Genomic DNA, 23713 nt, shown 5'->3' with positions numbered 1-23713 from the left:
TATACCTCGTATGGCCAATGCGACATCGTCGCATGATGACCTCTTCAAATCTGGACTCACAACCCAAGTAAGTATAACCGATATAAGGTTTTATTTCATGTAATTTATTGATACCTACCTGGGTGTCCCACTTCTTCTGCATCAGATCACGGATATAAGATCTTATTATAGCTTTATAATCAGAGTATGGAATAAGAAGTGGTGTCACAGATTTGTTGAGTGCTGCCTTAGCAGCAAGATCGGCCATTGTGTTACCAGAAATGCCTACGTGACTAGGTAACCAACAAAGGACGTTGTCGCACTGGCCAGTAGCAAGATTATTGTACAATTCAATAATTTCTATTAAAAGTGGATGTTTACAAGAAATGTTTTTAATAGCCTGAAGGCAAGAAAGAGAGTCGGAATATATTATATACTGTTTACGTTTCGAGTGTCTTTGAATATATTTAAGAGCTGTTGATATGGCGTTAGCTTCTGCTGTAAAAATAGAACTATTGTCTGGTAATCTAGAAGATATTGTTCTGGATCCAATGACAGTAGCACAAGCAACTGCACCACCGTCCTTGGACCCATCTGTAAATAAGGATTTATAATTGCTGTATTTATGTTTCAATTGATTATATTCTTGTTTATACTGTAATTCATTCGTTTCTGATTTTTTAAATGTCGTTAATGTTAGGTCAACTTGTGGCCTAACCAATTGCCAAGGAGGAGAAGAAAGAAGACGGGAAGGCGATATACTTTCCAGGTCTATACCGGCAGAAGAAATAAATGGTTTAATTCTGTGCCCAAGAGGTGGAACAAGAGAAGACTTTTTGTCATACAAATCCTCATAAAGCGGATTGAAGACACAGTTATAGGCAAGGTTAGATTCATTAGAATATAATTTAGTAATGTATTGTAATGACAATTTTATACGACGTTGAGTAAGAGATGGTTCATCGGCCTCAACGTAGAGACTGTAAATAGGTGAAGTTCTGAAAGACCCAAGACAAAGTCTTAAGCCTTGATGGTGGACAGAATCAAGAAGTTTAAGGTAGCTTTTGCAGGCTCCACCATATACGATGGAGCCATAATCAAGTTTCGAACGTATGAGTGATCGATACAGGTGTAAGAGGGTTGCTTGATCCCCTCCCCATTTAGAATTTGACACCACTTTCAACAAATCAAGTGCTTTCAGGCACTTAGTTTTCAGAGATTTAATATGGGGCAGAAACGTTAGGTGTGAGTCAAATATTAGGCCCAAGAATTTGGCCTCCTTGACAACTTTAATGGGAGTAGCATCTAGAGATAGTTCAGGGTCTTTATGCGGTTTGTATCTACGACAAAAATGTATACAGTTAGTTTTCGATTTAGAAAATTTAAAGCCGTTTTCAAGACACCATTTATCTATTTTGTTCAAACACAGCTGCAGTTGCCGTTCAATAGTATGCATATTTTTCCCACGACAAGAAATATTAAAATCATCCACAAATAACGATCCATCAATTGAATCGTTTAAAACTTTTGATAAACTGTTTATCTTTATACTAAAAAGTGTGACTGACAAAATACTGCCTTTTGGAACACCCTGATCCTGACTGTAATGATCAGACAGGGTAGAACCCACTCGAACTTGAAATTGTCTGTTGTTTAAAAATTTGGCTATGAACTCAGGCAAACGACCTCGCAAACCGAAATCATGTAAATCTCTCAAAATCCCATATTTCCAGGTTGTGTCATATGCCTTCTCAAGATCAAAAAAGATAGGCACAGCATGTTGTTTATTAATCAGCGCGTTCTTCACAAATGATTCTAAACGCACTAAGTGATCGACTGTACTTCTGTTTTTTCGGAAACCACATTGTATGTCTGCGATAAGGTTATTGGTTTCCAAGTACCAAACAAGTCGATTATTTATCATGCGTTCCATGGTCTTGCAAACACAGCTAGTTAGTGAAATAGGTCGATAATTGGATGGATCCGTATGATCACGTCCAGGTTTAGGTATTGGTACTACTATGGCGTCACGCCATGACGGAGGAAAGTTACCCGATGTCCAAATATCATCAAAAATAATAAGAAGAGTTTCTAGGCAGGATTCTGGTAAGTGCTTCAGGAGTTGATAATGTATGTTATCAGCTCCTGTAGCAGTATCATGAGCTTGATCAAGAGCAGTATGGAGCTCATGAATAGAAAAAGTTTCATTATAATCTTCCCCATTATCTGAGTTGAAATTAATAGTTTTCTTTTCTTGTTGTTTTTGATACTGCTGGAATTTAGGTAAATAATTAGAAGAGGAAGAGTGTTTAGCGAGGGTTTCGCCCAGTTTATTTGCGATATCTGATTTATCAGTAAGCAATTGATCTCCATGTTTGAGATGATGGACAGTAGATTTAGTACCTTTGCCTTTAATTTTTTGGACCATGTTCCATACCTTGGACATTGGTGTCCGAGAATTTATTTTGGATACATAATTTTGCCAAGATTGGCGTTTGTTCTGTTTAAAAGTACGCCGTGCTTTAGCATTTAAAGTTTTAAATTTATTTAAATTATGCACCATAGGATGGCGACGGAAATAATGTTCTGCTTTTTTCCTTGCCTTCCTAGCTTGTTTGCACTCATCGTTGAACCATGGTTTTCTTATGTGTGGAACTGCAGAGGACTTAGGTATACACTCATCAGCTATGTAAATCAGTTCATCAGAAAAGCATTTAATAGCATCGGGAACGTCAATAAAACGTTCAGGTTTAAGTTTTTCAGCACACAGTGTTTCATATAAAGCCCAGTTAGCCTTTTTAAAATTTCGTCTTGATGATGGAGGAACATCAGATGGAGTTACAGCTTTTAAAATAGTAGGAAAATGGTCACTTCCACAGAGATCATCGTGGACTGACCATTTGAATTCATTCAGCAGTTCTGAATTTGTCAATGACAAGTCAAGAGCAGAATAGGTCCCTGTCCCAGGGTGTAAATATGTGCTGGAACCATCATTATAAATACATAAATCATTGTCAGAACAAAAGTCCTCCAACAACTTACCTTTAGTGTTTGTAGTTACACTACCCCAGAGTGGGTTATGCCCATTTAAATCTCCCATTATAATACAGGGCTTCGGGAGTTGGTCATACAGGGCTTGAAGATCAATTTTGGCAAATGTCGAAGAAGGCGAAATATAGAGTGAGCATAGCGTAAACGCTACATGTAAAGTAATTCTCACAGCAACAGCCTGCATATTAGTATTTAGTGAAACAGGGCTTTGAATAACGTTTTGTCTGACTAGAACGGATGACCCGCCAGTGGCTCTATCACCCGGAGGTGAAAAAGAATGATATGCATTAAAATGACGAAGGTCAAATGTATCTGTTTGTTTTAAGTATGTCTCTTGGAGACATATCGCTGAAGGTGTAAAATCTTGGACTAATAGCTGTAATTCATGTAAATTAGTCCTCAATCCTCTGCAGTTCCACTGTATAATATTATTGGAATAAACTATCTTTTAGGTGGATTTATTGGGGATCTACCCCGCACTCTTTTGGAGGGCGACAAGCTATGTGCCCTAGAATGGACGTTTTCAGAAACGTTCATGTCTTCAAGAGACCCGTATTTATTAAACAGTTGAATTTTGTTCTGTGACCCTTTAGGAGCTCTGCCACTTTGCTGTTTTGAAGCATCAGGCTTTGGCTTCGGTTTACTTTTCACAGTGTGTTGACTATCAGCTGTCGATTGAGACTTTGAGTGTGACTGAGATGATGATTTGTGATCAGAAGAAGACTTTGATGTACTAGGAAGTGATTCCTCAGTCTGTGATGATATAGCAGTGCACAAAGTCTGTGGAGAATCACAATTGACCCAAGTCAAGGTAGTTTGGCACCCTGTGGTTGATGTTGTTTTAGAGCTACACCCCGATGATGTTTTTGTTACTGTAGCATAACTTTGCGAAAGTTCAGATCTCTTTACCAGTTTTTTGGCCTCAGAAAAAGAGATATTTTGTGTAAATTTTATTTTATTGATCTCCATTTGCTCTTTCCAAATAGGACACTGTTTAGAAAATGACGAATGGTCGCCTGAGCAATTGGTACATTTTTTATAGTCACTGTCAGAATCTTCTGTTGTGTGTGTCTTCTCACCACAGTGAGCACACACAACAGACAATGTGCAAGTATTTACGCCGTGTCCATATTTCTGGCATTTAAAACACCTGAGCGGGTTGGGGATGTAGGTATCAACTGGAATGTTACAGTAGCCTGCCTTCACTGATTTGGGAGCATTAGGACATGAAAAAGTAAACAGATAGGTGTTCGTTTTGATGGTTTCACTGTTTCTCCGAGTTGAAAAGCGCTTGACGAAGAGTACACCTTGATCCTTCATTTCAGATCCTATATCAAGTTCCGACATATCATCAAACAATCGGTCTCGATCTCTAACGATACCTTTGCTTGAATTCAAGGTTTTGTGTGCAGAAACCGTGACCGGAATACCCACGAAAGATTTGATGTTCAGCAAATTAGTTGCTTGTTGCTTTTTTCCGCACTCTACTAACAGGGCACCTGAACGTAAGCGTCTTATGTTCTTCACATCCCCTGCAATACCTTGAATACCCTTGGATACAGCAAAGGGGTTCAACTTTAATGGTGTCTTGTCAGGAGTCTCAATAACAATGAAACGCGGCCAATACTCAATCGATGCAGACGGTCTATGGTCACTATCAACAGGGTCAATATCAAGTGGACGTTTTGTTTTTTTTGTTGGGTTCTCATAAGCCATGGTTAGTTTAAATGGTTCATCATCCGAGCTCCCCACCCACCACGGAGTATCACAAGGACAATGCTAAAGTAAGCGGGCCTCCAGCTTACAGCACCAAGGATACTCGGATGATATACTCCAGCAGAAGAATTAAAACATTAATAATTCCATCAGATTGGCCCATGAGCCACCGCCTTCTGGGCATACGACTCTAGGCAAAAATATGAATTAGTAAAATTTGAAATTCAGAAGATCCAAAAATCGGCCAAGACCTAATAATATCCATCTTACGATTCTCAAAATTTTGTGTAACATTACATACAGTAATGCTCAGGGCTTGGCGTGACCAGCCGATTGGTTGAACCGGGCCCATTCAACCTCCCGTCTAGGTGAAGTCAGGGCCGAAGTGGTGTGTTGAGCAATAGGAACACTGGTCTTGCTCCCATTGCCCTCAACCACCAGGATCTCCTCCTCAACCGACACAGGGCCGCAACCCATGGCAAACGGGTTGGTGGACCAAATATCCCCCCGGGTCCACTACGGGGGTGTCGGCGAGCTCTTGGCTTTACCCAGCACCCACCACGAGGAGGTGGCTCGCCACGGGTGCCTCATACTTCATGATATTTTGACCACACAAGCATTTATCCTGAGGTAAGCCTCGGCAAGAGTTATCTCCACTTATTAAATTTGGGTATGTTTTTTTCTATTGGAGATAATGTTGATATCCCCTGGAAACATATTTTTGGGTTTTTTTTAACATTAATATACTGTAAATTTACTATCTAGAAATTCACGTTATATAAAATCTTGTGATTATAAAAAACCTTTTCTCATTGATGAATCAATATTTTTTTTAAAATTCCTGCTTTTCAGAAAGCTATATGAATGTGTCATATTCTACATACTGCCATGAAAATTCATTTTCCTGCCTTATTTAATATAACACAGATTGAATAATTAAGGTAAAACGATTAACTTTTAAGAGAATTATTACTTTTTACAGACAGTGCCACAAGGGGACGTCACTTGCCAAACAAATGCTGTGGTCACTTGCTATTTTTATTACATAATGTTTCGACACATTTTTTTACCAAATGTGACATTTTGATATCGTGTGTCAAACTTGCTTAAAAATTTAACTACCCAGGTTACCCACCATAGATGAAGCACTCTTTGTGCAGGTGTGGCCAAGAAACCCAGGCAATAGTTAAACAATGTTAAAGGCAGAAAGTCATACCACACTTCTCTAAAAACATAATAATGCATTTCTTTTATGCCCTAGGCATAAATACTCATGATCGTGACTTCTTGGTAATCATGGGAAATCAACTTCAATCTGGAACTTTAATCAAGACATCAACTGTGAGAGTTTAGTCATGATAAAACCAAGGCAAGGCAGGTTGGGTATTTAATCAACAATGAACAATTAACTGGCAATCATTAAACTTATTAGTTTTAAACAACAGCAAATTAGAAGTTAAGATTATCTGAACTAAGGGCCAAGTACCATTGTGACAACAATGACACAAGCTTCGAAATTCACTACATATTTGACATAAACATTTTGCGTCAAACATGCAAATTTTCTGCATCAGGGCAAACACTGCTGTTATCACTTTGATTATCACATGTATGAGGATTACGATCACTTTAGTCTTAGATCACTCCAAAAGAATACTGAAATACATTTGCAGTATGTTTGAAAAGTGTACTGCAATATATTAGTGCTACCGTGGAGTCCAACTTATGAAAAGTCAGCGTATGCTTACCTGCATGGTGGAGTATGTGACTAACAGGGACAGGTGTTAAAAAAGGATCAGCTCTCCCTTGACAAAAGCTGCTTCACCTGCAAGAGATAACAGACACAATACAACAAATTGTGTTTGCAATAACTGGACAATTTTTCACAATAAATGAATAAATTTAGATCACATAGATGCAGCCTTTAAATAGTTGTAAAATATAGGCTGAATCACCTATGAAGATGGAAAAAACATATATTTTAGTGTAGTATGGGTAATGGTAACTTTTTATTGCACCAGGTCATAAATTCCGACTCATGGAGATCCCGGTTAGAATCGATCTTCAGCAAGCCATGCTGGCTGTAAGAGGTGACCAGCAGGATCAGGTGGTTAGGCTCGCTGACTTGGTTGACGCATGTCATCGTATCCCAATTGCGTAGATTGATGCTCATGTTGTTGGCCACTTGATAGTCTGGTTCAGACTCGATTATTTACAGGCCACCTCTATACTGCTGGAATCATCTGAATGAGTGCCATGTACGATCTTTACTTTAATCATAATGTGCTTTGCTAATGAGAACCTGGGTTCCTGAACTTTTTCAGACATGATCTTCATCCACAGCAGTCTGTCAGAGATTGAAATAGAACTTAAGTTGCCTGCCATGGCACAGTAAATATTGAAATGGCATAGATGAAATACTTTCACTGTGCCTTGTTGGCATGACTACAATTGTGAAAACAATGCTCACCATGATTCATTAAAAGAATAAATGAAAATGAATAACTTTGGCCAAGTAAAATGATTCAAAACCTTTTTTTGCACCCTTTGAAACTGTTTATCAGTGACACTCTCAGTCTTACAGTTTAACATTTTGAATGCCAGTGTACATAATAGAAAATCATCTTTTAGATAATAACATAGTCCATGAGATAGTTTATGGGTCTGGGACCAATGAAATTGACCTATTCTTGTATTCATGGTACTGTTCGTGAAATCCAATGCTTAAGAATACAGGTTCACATGATGTTCACTGAATTATCAAACAATAACTTGAAGTCACAAAATTGTTGTGATGTGTAGAGTTTAATTGGATTATCAAAAGGTATGGCCACACATACTTCCACAAAGGTACTGCTGTATTATGTCTTTGGTTCGTAATGGCACCCTAAAAAAACTTGCATTTTTATCCATATCAAAGAACGGTTCTTTATTACACAGAACTTATAAGTCATGACTCATTTCTGCAAATGGAAAACAAGCAATGGCACACACTTTTTTTCACCCCATAGTGTTTTTGTGTTAGAAATGTTCAAGGGATTGTTGTTATTAAAATGTTCGCATCATGAATTTACCCATGTTCATCTACCAGGGGTATCATATCTGATACGCATATACCCAGACTTTACATCGATGCTAGTGTGGCAGACATCCAGTCAATTACACAGTTTTTCCATAATTTATACAGCTGGCATTATTACCATTTCTCATCTCATGAGACAGAGTGGTGTGCCCATACAGACATCACAGGAATGTCTGTTTGCATTAGTACTTTGCTTCCCTTGCAAGCCCATTCTAAATTGGAAAAAGAACCCTGTTAACTAGTCACATTGTCTTTACTTTACTTTACTTAGACCATGGCAAACGATCATCAAAACAAAACAAAACATTTCAAAGATAAGATGATTGACAATGGGTCTTTATCAATCATTCAATGTCCAGAAAAACAACAACTTAAAACCTGCCACTTCAAGAGATAATCAGAAATTTGAGAAAAAACAAACAAACGAAAAGCACACACCACCAAAACACAACCCACTAAATACTGGCCTGTCGCTATGCTACATATGAATGGCAGATTTATATTCATGATGAACGACAATTTATCATCAAATGGCACCTAAGGAAATTTGTGAAATTGGTCTACAGAGTACAGTATTCGACAATGGACTTCAACTTGTGCAATCACCGAGGAGTTGGTGGTATGGAAGAATCATCACCTTCTCCGCAGTTTCGATATTCAATAAGGTCTGAATCCAACTGAATTCAACTGAATCCCTAAGATTATTAAACATACATACGTATTCCGATTAATTCAGCATCTATGATAATTGAAATCAATTAAAAGTTACGAAATTTCCTACCACAGACTCAGTATCTTCTGCCGTGGTCAACGAGTTGCCTCCCGTAGAACATTCAGCGTCAGTCGGGACACTTTCGGAACGTCATTTCATAACGTTGCACAGTCGTCACCGCTCGTCTCTTTTCGGAACCGTGAACACTATGTACAGTGGCATGGAAGTAAGCTACTTCGATTAGTTGCGGTCATTTTTTAGAACGTGGTGCGAACTCTTTACGCGTTCGTCGACAACATAATGATGAATTTGTCATCACAAACTTACCACCATGACGTACGGTGAAGAATGCTTGATGAGGCGGTCGGCTGCAAACCAAAACATCTACAATATTGGTCAACAACGAACGCTTCAGTTGATCGAGGCCCGGCATGTAATCGATGCGCTGATTGTTCTAGAGTAAATACGAGAGTGTTCTCAATGTATGGGTGATTTAGGCATTTTAGTCACATCGTCGGTCTGTGTTTCAGTCACATCGTGCCTAAAACAGCACATATACAAACATGAATTATTTAAAGTATGGTTTTATGCCGCAGTTAGCAACATTCCAGCATTAGTATTCATATCACGACGGGGAACACCAGGAATGGACTTCACACCCATGTGGGGAATCGAATCCGGGCCTTCAGCGCGAAGAGTGGACGCTTTATAACCAGTAGGCTAGCGTCCTTCACACACACACACGCATAAACTAGTGGACAAAGGACAGCAAAATAGGAAGGCTGTTGGCGATACAATATGTAACCGTACCCGGGAATATCCCGACTTATTACTTTTGCTACCTGCATGGACCCCAGCTGGACGTATACCATCCCTTCAGTCGTTGGAATACATGTGTTATTGATCTCTTACAAATTGAATACATATTTAGCATCATAACATTATCAAGAAATTCTATTTTTTTAAAACAAATCCAACAATTAAATAAAAATACCTGGAAAACACAAAACTCCCAAACAGTCAAGCACATAATGCTTGACCGTGTCATTCTTTACATGGGATATAATGGAGTATGTCACTATGACAGAGACCAGGGAAAACTGACTGTACTTGTGATCAATGCATTTCTATTAAGCGCAGTGAGCAAATGATGTCATTCTCAGCTTCACTGGAGCCGGTAGGGTAGCCTTGTGGTTAAGGCGTTCGTATCGTCACGCCAAAGACCCGGGTTCGATTTCCCACATGACAATGACCATGTGTGTGTGAACTCCATTTCAGCAAGGTGTCCCCCTCCGTTGCGTATTGCTGGATATTGCCATAATGCGGCGTAAAACTAAACTCGCTGACTCACACTCTTATCTTACAAGCTACCCAACCACATGCAAACTCGTGCACAATCAATAAAGTCATTTACCTACGAAGAACTGCACATATTCTTTGGAACAAAGAAAGGCCAGTGACCTTGTGTATGTCAAGGATGGAGCGCATCCCCATCCAATGATTCTCAACGACCATTGCTTGAATTGTGCTTTGTTTTGTTTATTGTTCAACGCCGCATATATGGCGGCGGTCTCTAAATAACCGAGTCTGCACCAGACGTCGGCAATTCAGCGATCAACAACATGAGCATCTGTCTGCGCAATGGGAAACCGATGACATATGACAACCTAGTCAGCGAGCTTGACCACCCGATCCCATTAGTCACTTTTTACGACGAGCAAAGTCGCTTTTTGTGGCAAGCGGGAGTTGCTGAAGACCTATTCTACCTCGGATTATTCGAGAATGGAACAGATATGAAAATTTGCGACTTATCAACTTCGAAGAAAGCTCGTCGATGTTGTCACTTACCAGAAACATCTTTAGACTTATGTTAGCTCTCTCTCTCTCTCTCTCTCTCTCTCTCTATCTATCTATCTATCTATCTATCTATCTATCTATCTATCTATCTATCTATCTATCTATCTGTCTATCTATCTATCTCTCTCTCTCTCTCTCTCTCTCTCTCTATATATATATATATATATATATATATATATGTATGTAATATACGCACGTACGCACACACACTTATCCATATATATCCATATAAACTTAGTCATACTTTTTTTTATTCAATCTGGATTTTTATCGTTTCGATGGGTCAGTCAACCGCGTCCCCTGTATTATCATTTAAGTGGTACCGAGTATCGATATACTGGCGGGCCCAAAAACAAATACCACCGTGTTAGCGATATTACATCCACGACCTCCTCTGGAGCTGAATCACAATCAAAGAACACATGTGTATTGTTGTAATCTTTAAAATATAATGTGATTTCAGACTTGAGTGAGTGAGGGAGCTAGGTTTAACGCTGATTTTAGCAGCAGTATCACGACGGGGTACGCCAGAAATGGGTGTCACAGGTTGTGGGGGAAGCGAACCCGGGTATTCGGCGTTACGAGTGGACGCTTTAATCACAAGGCTACGTACCCCTCCGCCCCATTTCATATTTCAACAAAGGGAAACACACATTTGTATGAGAAACAACTTTAGATGTGAATCATGGTTATCACGTCGAGAATATCAATAACGTAACATGTTAAACATCACTAGTACTGGGGGATGTTGAACATTCATTTCTTTACACACAAGCACCCGACTACTATTTACCAACCCCTCCAGCGGCGGCTAACTTGATATAATCGATTTTTAAATTTCTAAAATGAGCAATTAAAATTATGGATACTCAAGGTATCAGCTCGTTTGCCATGAGCTTATTGTTGAAGAATGAAGACAATTTTTATGAATATACACCTGCTTTATTCTGTGTATGCAGCGTCTCGACATAGATGTCAATGTTGTCACCAAGCAAGAGGTGTTATTACTGGTAGAAACACGAAGGAAATCGAGAACCAATCTACTATTTGTTACTGCAAGGGGGATAGGGATGGGGTGTGGATGATGATGATTTTTCTGTAGAAGCAGATACAATATGAATGCCCAACGTCTCTCCTCACCCCCACACCCCTCCAAAAAAATACATTCAAAGTACGTGACTCCCCCTTGCACATTGTGTAGAAAATCATGACGCATCACCCTTCTCCTAGTGGTGGCTGATGTCCTAATACATGTGTACAGAATTGCTGACCCACCACCACCACCACCCTTTATATCATCATCATCCCCAACTCGACACCCCTTACCATAAATTATGAACGGTCCCTAATGCTACTTATCATCAAGTCGTTTAGAAGTTTCTCCGTAAATTTTGCTGGCATATTTCTTAATGTGTCACACGAGAACAAACTTTCGAAATCCGAGATAACTAATATATATTTTAGATTTAGAGTGGAAGTCTGTATATAACTTACAGCCTTTTGACGCAAGGTGTCAAAGTCTTTGTCTTGAAGAGCGTTCCTGAAACGGAGTCTACATTGTGTTAACGAAGACGACGTGTGAAAATGCAGCATGCCATCGACATATTTCGATTTGTTTTGGTATTAAAAAATCTCATCATCAACGACCTACAACCGCTCCCTTGCGCAATGTCGACGGCGATGTGTGGTCTGCGTTGTCATGACGACAAGGCCTGCAGCTCCTTCTTCTACGAGGTGAAGACCAGGCAGTGTTTCGCCTATCGTGGAATCCTCAGCCAAGGCAACACCAGCCTCATGAAGTTTAATGGCATTAAGTACTATCTCCACAGCAAAGGTAACAGCCTTGTCCGTGATTGTTTTTGATTCGATCTGTTCTTATGTCATGACATCTTTGCTTTTCGTTCGTAAACATGGGAAAAATTGAGTTCTATGAAAAGGCAGCTACAATTGTGTTTAAGTACCATTCATAAATAATCTTTGGAAAATGGATTTTAATTTCGATATCAAAAGTCAGGAACATGGTGCAAACCGATGTATAACATACCTCTGCCACTGTCCCCTTGTCAGTCGAGGTAGGCTTCTATCCTGATAGTAGGATCAGTGAGTGAGTTTAGTTTTTATCAATATTCCCTCAGTATCATGGCAGGGGGCACCAGAGACGGGCTTTACACATTGTACCCATGTACGAAATAGACACCCGGTTCTTGAAGTGTCACCTCATCGAGAACCAGTGAAGAATCGGGTCAGATTGATCGTCAGTAATCGTCAGAAGCGACTATCGGGATCGGGTAGTCCGACTCGCCGATTTGGTCATGTCATCTATGCAATTCACCAGCGTAATAGTCACCACTTATTGTAGAACCCGCCATCACTGCGCCTTCAGAGTTCCAGAAAGGGAGGTCACGACTCTGTCAAAACAATTGACTTTTCAATATAGTATACCACTATCCCGCATAACAAACTTAGGAAAAACATCATTCCTTGGTTCATGGAGCATTTGTAAACAGTGAGCAAGTGAGTGAGTTTAGTTTTACGCTGCACTCAGCAATATTCCACCTATATGGAGGCGGTCTGTAAATAATCCAGTCTAGACCAGATTATCCAGTGATCAACAACATGAACATCGATCTGCACAGATGGGAACCGATGACATGTGTCAACCAAGTCAGCGAGCCTGACCACCCGATCCCGTTAGTCCCCTCTTCCGACAAGCATAGTCGCCTTCCTAGTGGATCTGTAGCCTAGTGGCTAAAAAATAAAGTAATTCGGCCAAGTGCTTCCGATACATCGACCTTCCAGTATTGTTCAAGAGGCATCTAATCGCCAGTTGCCTTATGCTTATTAACCCATTAAGAGAGGCTGCCCCATGAATTGTTTAAAATATCAGTTTAAAAAGGTAGTTAATAAATATTTCGAGGCAACAGGTTCATAAATCACCTATACCCAAACACCTTCTTAACTATCATAACGTGCGAGGAGTGCCAAGAGAGTGACGGCCAGGTGTACGAGAAATAATGGAGAAATCACAGCACTGGTCAATGAATCTTGTTGGCACTTGTGCAGGTGCTTCTCTGACACCTGTCCCTTTCACTGCACTCCTCCCTCGTGACACCTAGGGAAGTATGTCCAAATCTTAATGATAGTTTGTTAAGCAACTTTTTTCTGTGATTCATGACAATTTCTAATAGATGAAAACTTTGACTTTTTGTTTCTGGGTCAAAGTGATGAACCCCGGTTGTATGAAAGCATGTGGATCAGATTGGCAGACCTCGCGAAACTGATCTCAAACGGTGACTCTACGACGGCTGTGCACTTCAGATAACTTTCTGGGCACACAAGGGGAAGACACATTGTTCTTATGCAAATATGCATGGATTATTCTTTCCACTGATGTTTTACTAATGTCTTGTGCAGTAGCTAACAGCGCTCGCTTGTCCTGCATCACTATGTCGAGAGTTGCATCAATTTCAGAGTCACGTCACGAGGGAAACTGGACCTTGGTTCGTCTTCCTTGCTGTGCCTGTCCTTTTTAAATTCGGCATACCGTTTCCTGATTGTACAGTGTGAGGGAGCGTTGTCAGTTGATCTTTGTGTCATGTGATCAGGAATTTACTATGGCGTAAACCTATATATACTGGACAGAAATAGTTAAGGATATATGTACATTTTGAAATTATGAATAATGATCTATTTAGTCATTGATATTCTGATGAAATATCAATCTGAATATACCAATATCCTTAAATTATGTTGTCCAGTATACTTGAAGATACTTCATAAGGTCCCCGCACTTGATTCTCTCCACTTTGAGAGGAAATGATAGGGACATGCAGTTTGACAGCCATATATAGCAAATTTTAGCACTTATTTTTCATGCTTGGCATGTCAAGCACATGCTAAGATACTGTTTTAGAAACGTGGCGAGTTTTGTTGAATTTGTGCGATCCATTCTGAAGCCGGATGCTTTTGGGACACCCCTCTTGCAGTTGTTACAATTCAATATTTACGGATAGGTCCAACCAACTGCAAGTGTTACCGTAGTTTGAGAACTAACGTGAGGCTGGCATCAGCCACAAAGCAAAGGGACCATGGTTGGGTACAATGAAAATGTTACAAGAGCGCCCAGCCAATCACAAAGCGACACACATAAATGTCCATGGCTTGATGTACTCTCGGTGTTGTATATATTGCCCCAAATTAGGCATAATCGGTACATAACTGCTTGTGGTCTCACTCAATTTATCTGGCAAATTCTGTTTCCAGACGGACAATGTTCTAACTGCGCACAGAAAGGTCTAGAACGAACTGATGCAACGGAAACACTTTCAAGAGAAGATGGCAGTACGAAAAATGTGCGAGGTAACATATTTACCCTTTAATGGAGGGTGTTATCGGTGCAATAAAGTCATCTGATAAACCTGGTATCCATATCTGATAACTATGCAAATTACAAGTATCAATCCACTAGTTACACAAAACTCCATACACGCCATGCACATCTTAAAACGTTAACATTTCATCGGTGGCGTCGTCATGAGTTAACACGGCGTGAACGAGTTTGTGAAAAACTGCCCCCATTATAAAAAAAAATTGATTCTGTAAGAATTGAAGGCAGAGGTTCTGGGGTCGTTACTGCGGTAATTCACTTTGGAAAACACGAAACTAATTACTTCGTTCAAAATGAAGGCTCGGATTACAAGGCATGACTGATCGTACAACATGGATACCAACCGAAAATTTCGAACAAAGCAGGCAACGAAACGTTTCCGTTAGGTGTCTGAAACTGATACTGTTGAGGTGATTACCGGGGTTCATTCATGGTTTGGACAGAGACAACGCCTATAGGACAGCGTTACCCGGAAGAGAATGTAACATCCCTGCAACCTACGCCACTGGGGCTTTACAAAGAGTACATTTCGGAATATTACAGAGGCACAGGAAGCCCTTGCATGGCTTTCATAACGACCGTCTTTTCTGCAAGACGACAACGTTAGGCCTCATAGGGCCAGGAGTTTCACGGAACTCCTTAGGCTGCTGGATGTAGAGCCGATGGAGTGGACAGCATGCTCGCCAGGCCTCAACCCCTTTGAGCATGCCTGAGATCAACAGGGCCTAGATTTTCGAAGCTCTCTTAGCGCAAAGATTGCCATTCATTAACAATAACTTACGACTATCTTAGCGCTAAGAGAGCTTCTAAAATCTAGGTCCAGGGTCAGCGAGTGTACACGTGACAACCAACCCAAGTGGATCTTCAAGGACTCCGCAGAGCTGAGTGCACCCGTGTCTTAGACGCGCGAGTAGGGTACACGAAATATGGAATGACTGAGTGCTCCATGTTTGTCATTTTTATTTTTTGGCATGGTTAGACAAAAGTGAGGATTGCTAGTGTTGTTTGAACATTTTGTCTGTATGCCACAATGTGTCAAGTTTGTCATCATGTCAAACATAATGATGAGGAACTTTACATGTACTGTATATCACTTGACCCTATGATAATGACGCCTGGTATATTTAAATATACTGGAAACAGAACATTCATAACGGCAGCTGTAATTATATTAGACGAGTGTAAGTATATTAGCTGTTTGTGTTTATATTTTAGCCAACGCCTGTCGAGAGAAAGGATACACATACTGGCACGAAGGCGACATTTGTTATAAAAGAATGCAAGGAAAGAATCAACGTTATGATGCCATTTTGGACTGCGTGGATATTGACGGTACTTTGTTCTCCATTAACACAGAACAAAAACATCTGTTCTTCGTTAGCGTCGTGGCCAAGGAACGTAAGTTGTAATCTAAGTTTTACATGAAAACAGCGAATGAGTTTAGTTTTACGCCGCACTCAGCACCATTCCACAGCTATATGGCGACGGTTTCTAATTTATCGAGTCTCGACATGACAGTATCACCATCGATCCACTCAGTTGCGATACGATGATGTGTGACTACCAAGTCAGCGAGCCTGACCACCCGATCCCATAAGTCGCCTCTCTCTAGAAGCATGGATTACTGATTCTAACCCGTATCTTCTCGGGTAAATGAAAAAATTAAAAGTGAATGAGTGAATACGGCTTTACATCACTTTTAGCAATAATACAACAATATCACAGTGGAAACTCCAGAGCTGGCATTCACATGTATAGTCTATAAAATGTCCAGTTGTCTCCCATTGTAGACCTGATACTGGTAGTACCTGCTGTCATTGACAGACATTTTCTGAAAATAATTTTTTGAAATGTGACCTTAGTGACGTCAAACTGTGTTACAGTGTAGATGTGAGTGGCATGTAACTGCAGCAAACCTTCACCTGTTGCACATACATGTATATACTGATACACAAAAGAAACGTCGCATTTCAAAAATAAATACAAGATTGTGTTCATACAAAGTCATGTTTTTAGAATCATTCTATCCTTTTGTTAACATGTTTTTCAATCCAAATTGACTGCTCTGTTTTATCAGTGTGGTTTCGGGTGAAAACGCATATCGACCAAACGCGTCTAAAAAGGCAGATGTGGTAAACGGTCACGTATGCCATTCGTGAAAATTTAAAATGCACATGCACGTATACATAATTTGAAACAGTTACTGTAATGTTCAGTTTATATCAAAGATTGATTAATGCTTATGGAGCACAATCCCAGTCTGATTTTTTCTTATTTTTCCTCAGCATTCATGGCTACAAACAATATGTGTGACTTGGAAGGCATATTGATAAAATGGCTGATTATGAGAATGGAATATCATGATTGATGCCAAATGGTATTTTGCTTATAGGGAAATAAAAAAAAACAGTTCTCATCAATGATAAGGTTAAATACAAAAGTCGATATTATACACTGGAAATGTACACTGGAACGACAAAATGTCAGTAAAACATTAACGTGGTTGAATTTTTTAAACAGACTGACTCAATAATTCCATCTTACTGGTAAACAAAAATAAGCCAAAATGTATATGATGTAGTGCTGAAGAAATATCATTTAACAAAACTTGAAATTGACAAATTCTGTGTTTGTTTATTCCTGTATTCTTTTTTCTACATATTCTGAAAACCGTAGTAAAATAGCACCAAACTCACTTCTACCTAGGCCTCTGAAACTTTAAATTGTCATTGGAGACTCTGTCAGATTTAGTTCTTACATTGAAGCAGTCGCTAAACCCCTTACCCACTAAACTCTATAGTTTTTGATATTCAAAATTCGGAACAAAGTGATTTTGTAAATGTTTCGCTGATATTGCATTGACGGAATTAACGGTGCCTCCTTCTATTTTTCCAGTGAACCGGGCCAAATGTTACATCAGTGGAATACGAACCATCTGCGAGCCATCTTGTGACGGACCGTGGGCATGGAATAACGTTAAAAACATAAACGAATCAGACCCAAGATGGCATCCCGGATCGCCAGTGCCAGAGCTGGGCAGAAACTGTATGGTATATAGTTGGAAGAATGGAAAGTATCTATGGGAGGATATTGCATGTTTTCTATATGCGCATTATTTTTGCGAAATCAATCTGATTTGACATTAGCAACATTGAGATACTGTCGTTGTCAGTTACAGTTCAGTTACAGTTCAGTTACAAGCTTTAGAGTATGGACTCCGTCCTTTTCACACTTCTGATCTTTTTAACTTATGGTATGTTGAGGTTCTTTTGTATCAACGGTTTCTTTGTCATTTATGAGGCATTTTGGTGTCTATTCCTGTTTGGGGGTTGTTTAATGCTACTCGTGGCAATCCTCCAGTCTGTTAGGGTTAACCCCCTGGATGCCGAGTTTTTTTTCAGGCGCACATTTTCGTAAGGTTTGAAAAGTGAACGTTGTGCGAGAATTGCGCTAGCGTGGTCCTGTGTCTGCGTACGGCCATAAAATTGCACAGAAATGTAGAATATTTAATTTCCTATCCGTTGGTATAAATATAATTGCGACTACCTCAGGGGTTTGAGAAATAGACACTGCTAAAAGCTGTCCAAAACTTTTGTGTGTGTTGAAAAACAGTAAATTTCTCCGTTTCTTATCGTGCACCAATAATTGCACTCTGCTACGACTTTTTTAATTTGGCATCTTTACGGAAAGTGTGAGCGAAGAAAATACAGCTTGATATCTGAACGACATAAGTGTATATGAAATGGGCGTATGTGCTAATGCATAACGTCACACTCACAAAATCAAAAATGACCTACAATAAATGTCAAAAATCGATTTTCTTCTATGACGTCAAACTTCGACAGAGAGGTCATGCAAGTATAAAGATAAGGGGGCATAACTCCGCTATGGTTTACATTACGTCAATGTAACTCAGATCACATGGAGAGAATTTGCTGTGGATACAGACAGAATATTTTCGTTATATTTTGTTCACAGTGAACCAAACTATTCCAATACAAAGTTCCCCAATCTGAGAGGATACCTTTAGGTAGTTTCACAATTTGTAAGAAAAGATGCCAGTGTACTACATCAAAAAGCAGGTAATAGCGATTTGGATGTCCCTATCCTATACATAATTTAGTTCTTAGATTCCCATATTCTCCTGTTTGTGTAGATGTATTTTGATTAATTTTGCATCATTATTAACGGAGTAACAGCCACATTTTCAAATGTAATGAAATTACTGAAAATAATGCGACATTTTAGTTGACGTCACGGCATGTTTTGTGCATTTTGTGACGTCGGAAAAAGACTACTCTGGTTGCTGATTAGTATATATCTAACCTAATTTCCACTCAATGTGTAAAAGATCTCGGCTTCTGTGTCAGAATTCAACACTTTTTAGCCAAAATATAAAATGTGTGGTTTTATCACTGAAATAGTGTTCTGAATATATCAACAATTACTACGTATCTTATTGTGAGCAACACGCGCATCTGTCTGGCATTAATTTAGCGTAAATGAAAATTTCACAGCACCTGACTATTCATATTCCTATTCTACCCCAGACCTTCACGGATCCATGGGTGGCAGAAGACCAGTTCTATGCCGGATTTTCACGGGTGGAAACTTATTACTTGATTAAAAAGATAATTTTGCCCATGCGACACTTGAATACACTTCCTCGTCTTCGTAAATCTTCCTTCATTTTCTTTTAATACGAAAATGTTTCCAAAATAAAACGTATCGTTCTTCATCACAGAGCTATTTAGAGGTTAAAGGCTATAACCATATGATCTTAATATATACATTTCTTTCAGAATCTGCCCGGTTATTGCAAACAGTGTTCGTTCTCTTTTTCCCTCCTACCCCCCATCCGATCTCTTGCTAGTTCAGGATGAACATAAGGCGAAGCGATATTAGAATCTGTATCACAACTGTAAGGTTAAAGAACTTGTAAGCAAGACATTTTTGAAAATACATACCGTAACAGATCTGAGCAAAACTGAGTAAATAATATGCGTTATATGGCTTTGATGTCACACTCGTTTATTATGCGACCGCGTCAGTGTTTTAAAATTTACGACAAGAAGTTATCTTCTCAAATCTCAAGATTGCATGAAATGTCTAGTCTAGTAATTGTGTCGACAACCAAAGCTATCAAAGTCTCCGTAAGGTTATGGAAAAAAGAATGTTGCCTTGACAGATTCACTTAAATCATTTAGTGTCTTTGACTGTATGTGACGATGTTAATTAAATAAACGTTGAAGAGGGATATGCGTTAAATGTCTATTTATTTTATATTTGTGATATAACACAGTGAGAGCTGGATTCACGTAATAACATTTCCTGAAACGTCATTATAGTTCGATTATAACAGGACGCATGCACTGTAGTCTAAAGAAATTATTATGTTATTCAAAACCTTTCACAGATTATACATATAGCAAACTGTGAAAATGGTCATTCATGAAAACATAACTTGTTTATGTTTTATGCAAGCAAGACTGATAAACTCTCCTGAACAGCGCCCGGCAATATTGTCTGCTTATAACTGACATAAAAGAGAAAGTCAATGTTATCCCAGGGAAAGATAGTCAGAGCGTCTGATGGCTTGCCACTGTCATGTACACAAATCTACATCTAGGTTTGACGCAAGCGCAAAATGAACACAAAAGTGTAGCGGTGGGTTAGCGTTTACTTATACACAAACATTATGCGGAAAAATGGAAGACTTCAAAGTGCACAAATTGACGGGATCCTAGCATGAAATATACATGCGTTTATAGATACAGCATTGAGCTAGGAGCATGTGGATTGTTTTCACAGTGAGGGAGTTTAGTTTTACTCAGTAATAAACCAGGTATATGGCATCGGTCTGTAAATAATTGAATCTGGACCAGACAATCCAGTGATCAACTGCATGAGCATCGATCTACACAGTTGGCATACGACGACATATGGAAACTAAGTCAGCGAGCCTGACACCCAATCCCGTTAGTCCCCTGTTACCGCTAGCATCGGTTACTGAAGGCCAGTGTTTTAACCAATACCATCACGGGTAGTCTTCACAGCGACGATGAATAGTTCTTAGTGTCGTCTCCAGGTGATATAGAACGCTTTCTACGTATTACGAAAAACGGAAAGGTCGTAAGATCTTTCCGTGTGGAAACAAATGACTTTTTCAGTACACATCCTCGTTCTTGTTGGAAACCGCAATGTTACCAGGTAAGATCCAACGCTTTCACCTTATTAGGATATAGCGGAAACATTAACAGATCTTTCTGTACAGAAATAAATGACGTGACGTACCGGAAGCCGACTGGTAACCTTTGCCGGAAGTCAAGTTCCATATAATGTCTCAAATCCCTCCAAAGGGTTCCAAACAAACTGCACCATTGGATGGTATTATTTATTTCAGGTGTGTACTTACAGTCCCTATTTGTCTTTGTTTTCCTACGGTCATGTAGAATGTATGTCTTCAAATAATTTTTTTTATTATTCCATTATTTCTCAGGATCGCGATCTGTTGACACAAGATGTCTTATGAGAACTTTAGTCCTGTCTAGTCTAGATTACTGTTACTGTTTATTGTTTGGAGTTTCCAATGATTCAGAACATTGCTGGTTTTCCCCTATCAGGCAATTCATAAAATGGGACCTGTCTTTCTTCAAGAGATCACGATAAGGTACACTCCCTCCAGATCTCTCCACTCCCATGATCAGTTTCTTCTGTCCATGCCTCGTTTGGTGCCAAGTCTTTCAGTATGCAGCTGCTACCCTTTGGAATTCTCCGCCTGTTGATCTAAAACTAGTACCAACTCTGCCACTCTTCAACAAGAGACTCAAAACACGCCTCTTCCACCATCAAATCTATCAACCGTCTATACACAGTTATCGGCTTGACGTTTACTCCAACGTCAGTATACACGTGAACGTCTATCAGCACATCTGAGAAGAAACCAGGACTCACCGAGAACAAAGTTGTTCCCCATCCTGCCCAGAGTCATCTCACTCGTTGTCGTCACCATTGTATACGTTCAACCCTTACGACAAGACGTTACCTTGAACTGGTCTTCTGACAAAAAGTCAGCTTCTGACAAGTCGGAGACTCGGCGCAGTCCATGGGGTTGTGTTGTTGTTGATGGTGCTTTCGCGGTGCTTGAACGAAGATGTCTCAACCAGATTTAGCGAGGTGTACTAAAAATGGAAAGTTTCTGCAACTCGTACAGAAATATGTGTAATAATATTTAATCATGTGTTAACATTAGTAAATCCTACTCGGACTATTTTCTGTACTAGTGAATAACAGCACAGGTCCTTTGCAAAATTCTTTAGATACCGTCGACGCCTGCTGTTAACTAACGTCTTAAAAACTAAAATAGTCATATTTGGCGAGATCTCGAATGTAAGTCTAAATACTCTTTCTCTTAGTAATCTTAAAACAGAGCAAACAGATTCAGGGCAAAGCTATCTTGCTATCAACTTTCATAGTAACGGAAAAACGAATAAGGGTACGAAACAACAACTGAATAGAGCAAATAATGTTACGCTTTTATTAATGAATCGAGCTCGTAACATATATTTTCTCCTCGACTGTCTTTTAAAAGCTTTTGCTGTTATGATTAAACCAATACTAATTTATCGGTGTGAAGTGTGGGGATACGAAAATTTAGCTGCTGCCGAAAAAGTTCATCTCAGTTTCTGAAATTGGAAAGAGGACTTATGAAATTCCACTCTAAATATTTTTCACACATGGAGAACTTGGTCGGATGCCTCTGGATGTCGTAATTTGCAAAAGAATGATGAGTGATTGAGTGAGTGTGAGTGAGTTTAGTTTTACGCCGCACTCAGCAATATTCCAGCTATATGGCTGCGGTCTGTAAATAATCGAGTCTGGACCAGACAATCCGGCATGAGCATCGACCTGCGTAATTGGGAACCGATGACATGTGTCAACCAAGCCAGCGAGCCTGACCACTCGATCCCGTTAGTCGCATCTTACGACAAGCATAGTCGCCTTTTGTGGCAGACATGTTCTACCTCGGGACCTTCACGGGTCAAAGAATGCTTAGTTATTGGCACAAGTTATTGGCTAGAACTAACAACACTTCCTGTAAAAATGTCCAAAGTTGGTTACATACTCTGTAAAACTGATGATGTAAACTCCAGCTATGTACCGGTGATTCTCAATAATTGTGGTTTAAGCTATGTATTTTACAATTCTTTGTGTGCTAGCACTAAGTACCGTATTATGCAGGGCGAGAGAATATTGGAAGACCATTTTTCTCAAGGTGGCAAGTTAGAGTTCGTAACAAACCAAACGCTTTTTCTTACCAATCTTTTGAAAAATACCTTTCATTATGTAGCTCTGTTTCTCTCCCAGTCTTGCGATTCAGATCTTGCGATTCAGATCTTCATGTTGAAACTGGGAAATGGACTGATACACATACAGATGTACCAACTTGCCAACTTTGTGAAAAGCTCAGCGATAGCTGACTGATTTCACTACATATTTAGCTGTAAGGCACTCACGAGAGACCCTATATGCTCCAAAAATATTCAATAGGTTTCTCATTTTATATACTTTTCAGTCTTTCACGTCTAAAAATAAATTGTTAATCCTACAAAAGCTGTCCAGATTTATATCCATCACCAATCGACACTCACCAAATTTAAATGTCCATAACCCAAATTAACCTTCACCTTGTAAGAGGTACTCTCTTGTCCCACCAATGGTGGTTGAACGAGAATAAATGAATTGAATTGGAATTGCCACATGAGTATCAGGGGCACATCCTCGTTTCTGTGTAATGGGTCCGAGTGCTTATTTGCTTCTGTTCCTATCTTGGTCACACTAATGGATGCTCATGATATCAATCATCATATTTTCCATTTTTATATTTTACAAAACAACCATTTGGCTGTAATATTTGAATGATCTAAAA

At 39.5% G+C, this 23713-nt stretch overlaps 1 protein-coding gene across 3 annotated transcripts in view; it reads right to left on the bottom strand.

Annotated features, from left to right (window-relative positions):
• The window catches only part of LOC137282488 (spermatogenesis-associated protein 22-like), a 33912-nt gene extending 25249 nt beyond the window's left edge, over positions 1–8663 (bottom strand). Inside the window, exons 1-2 of one of the 3 annotated variants that reach the window (XM_067814244.1) lie at positions 8610–8663; positions 6495–6571 (exon numbers count right to left, since the gene is read on the bottom strand). In XM_067814244.1, coding sequence (XP_067670345.1) covers positions 6495–6500 — 6 coding nt within the window. In that variant the 5' untranslated portion in view covers positions 6501–6571; positions 8610–8663. Of the gene's footprint in view, positions 1–6494; positions 6572–8365; positions 8484–8609 lie in introns of those variants that run through there. The other 2 variants (XM_067814251.1, XM_067814259.1) reach the window with 2 other exon arrangements.
• Positions 8664–23713: the final 15050 nt, after the last annotated feature.

The sequence above is a fragment of the Haliotis asinina genome, chromosome 1 (assembly GCF_037392515.1).
Source record: "Haliotis asinina isolate JCU_RB_2024 chromosome 1, JCU_Hal_asi_v2, whole genome shotgun sequence".
Classification (NCBI taxonomy): domain Eukaryota; kingdom Metazoa; phylum Mollusca; class Gastropoda; order Lepetellida; family Haliotidae; genus Haliotis; species Haliotis asinina.
The sequence above is the reverse complement of the archived record's forward strand: the minus strand, read 5'-3'. Positions and strand labels throughout refer to the sequence as shown.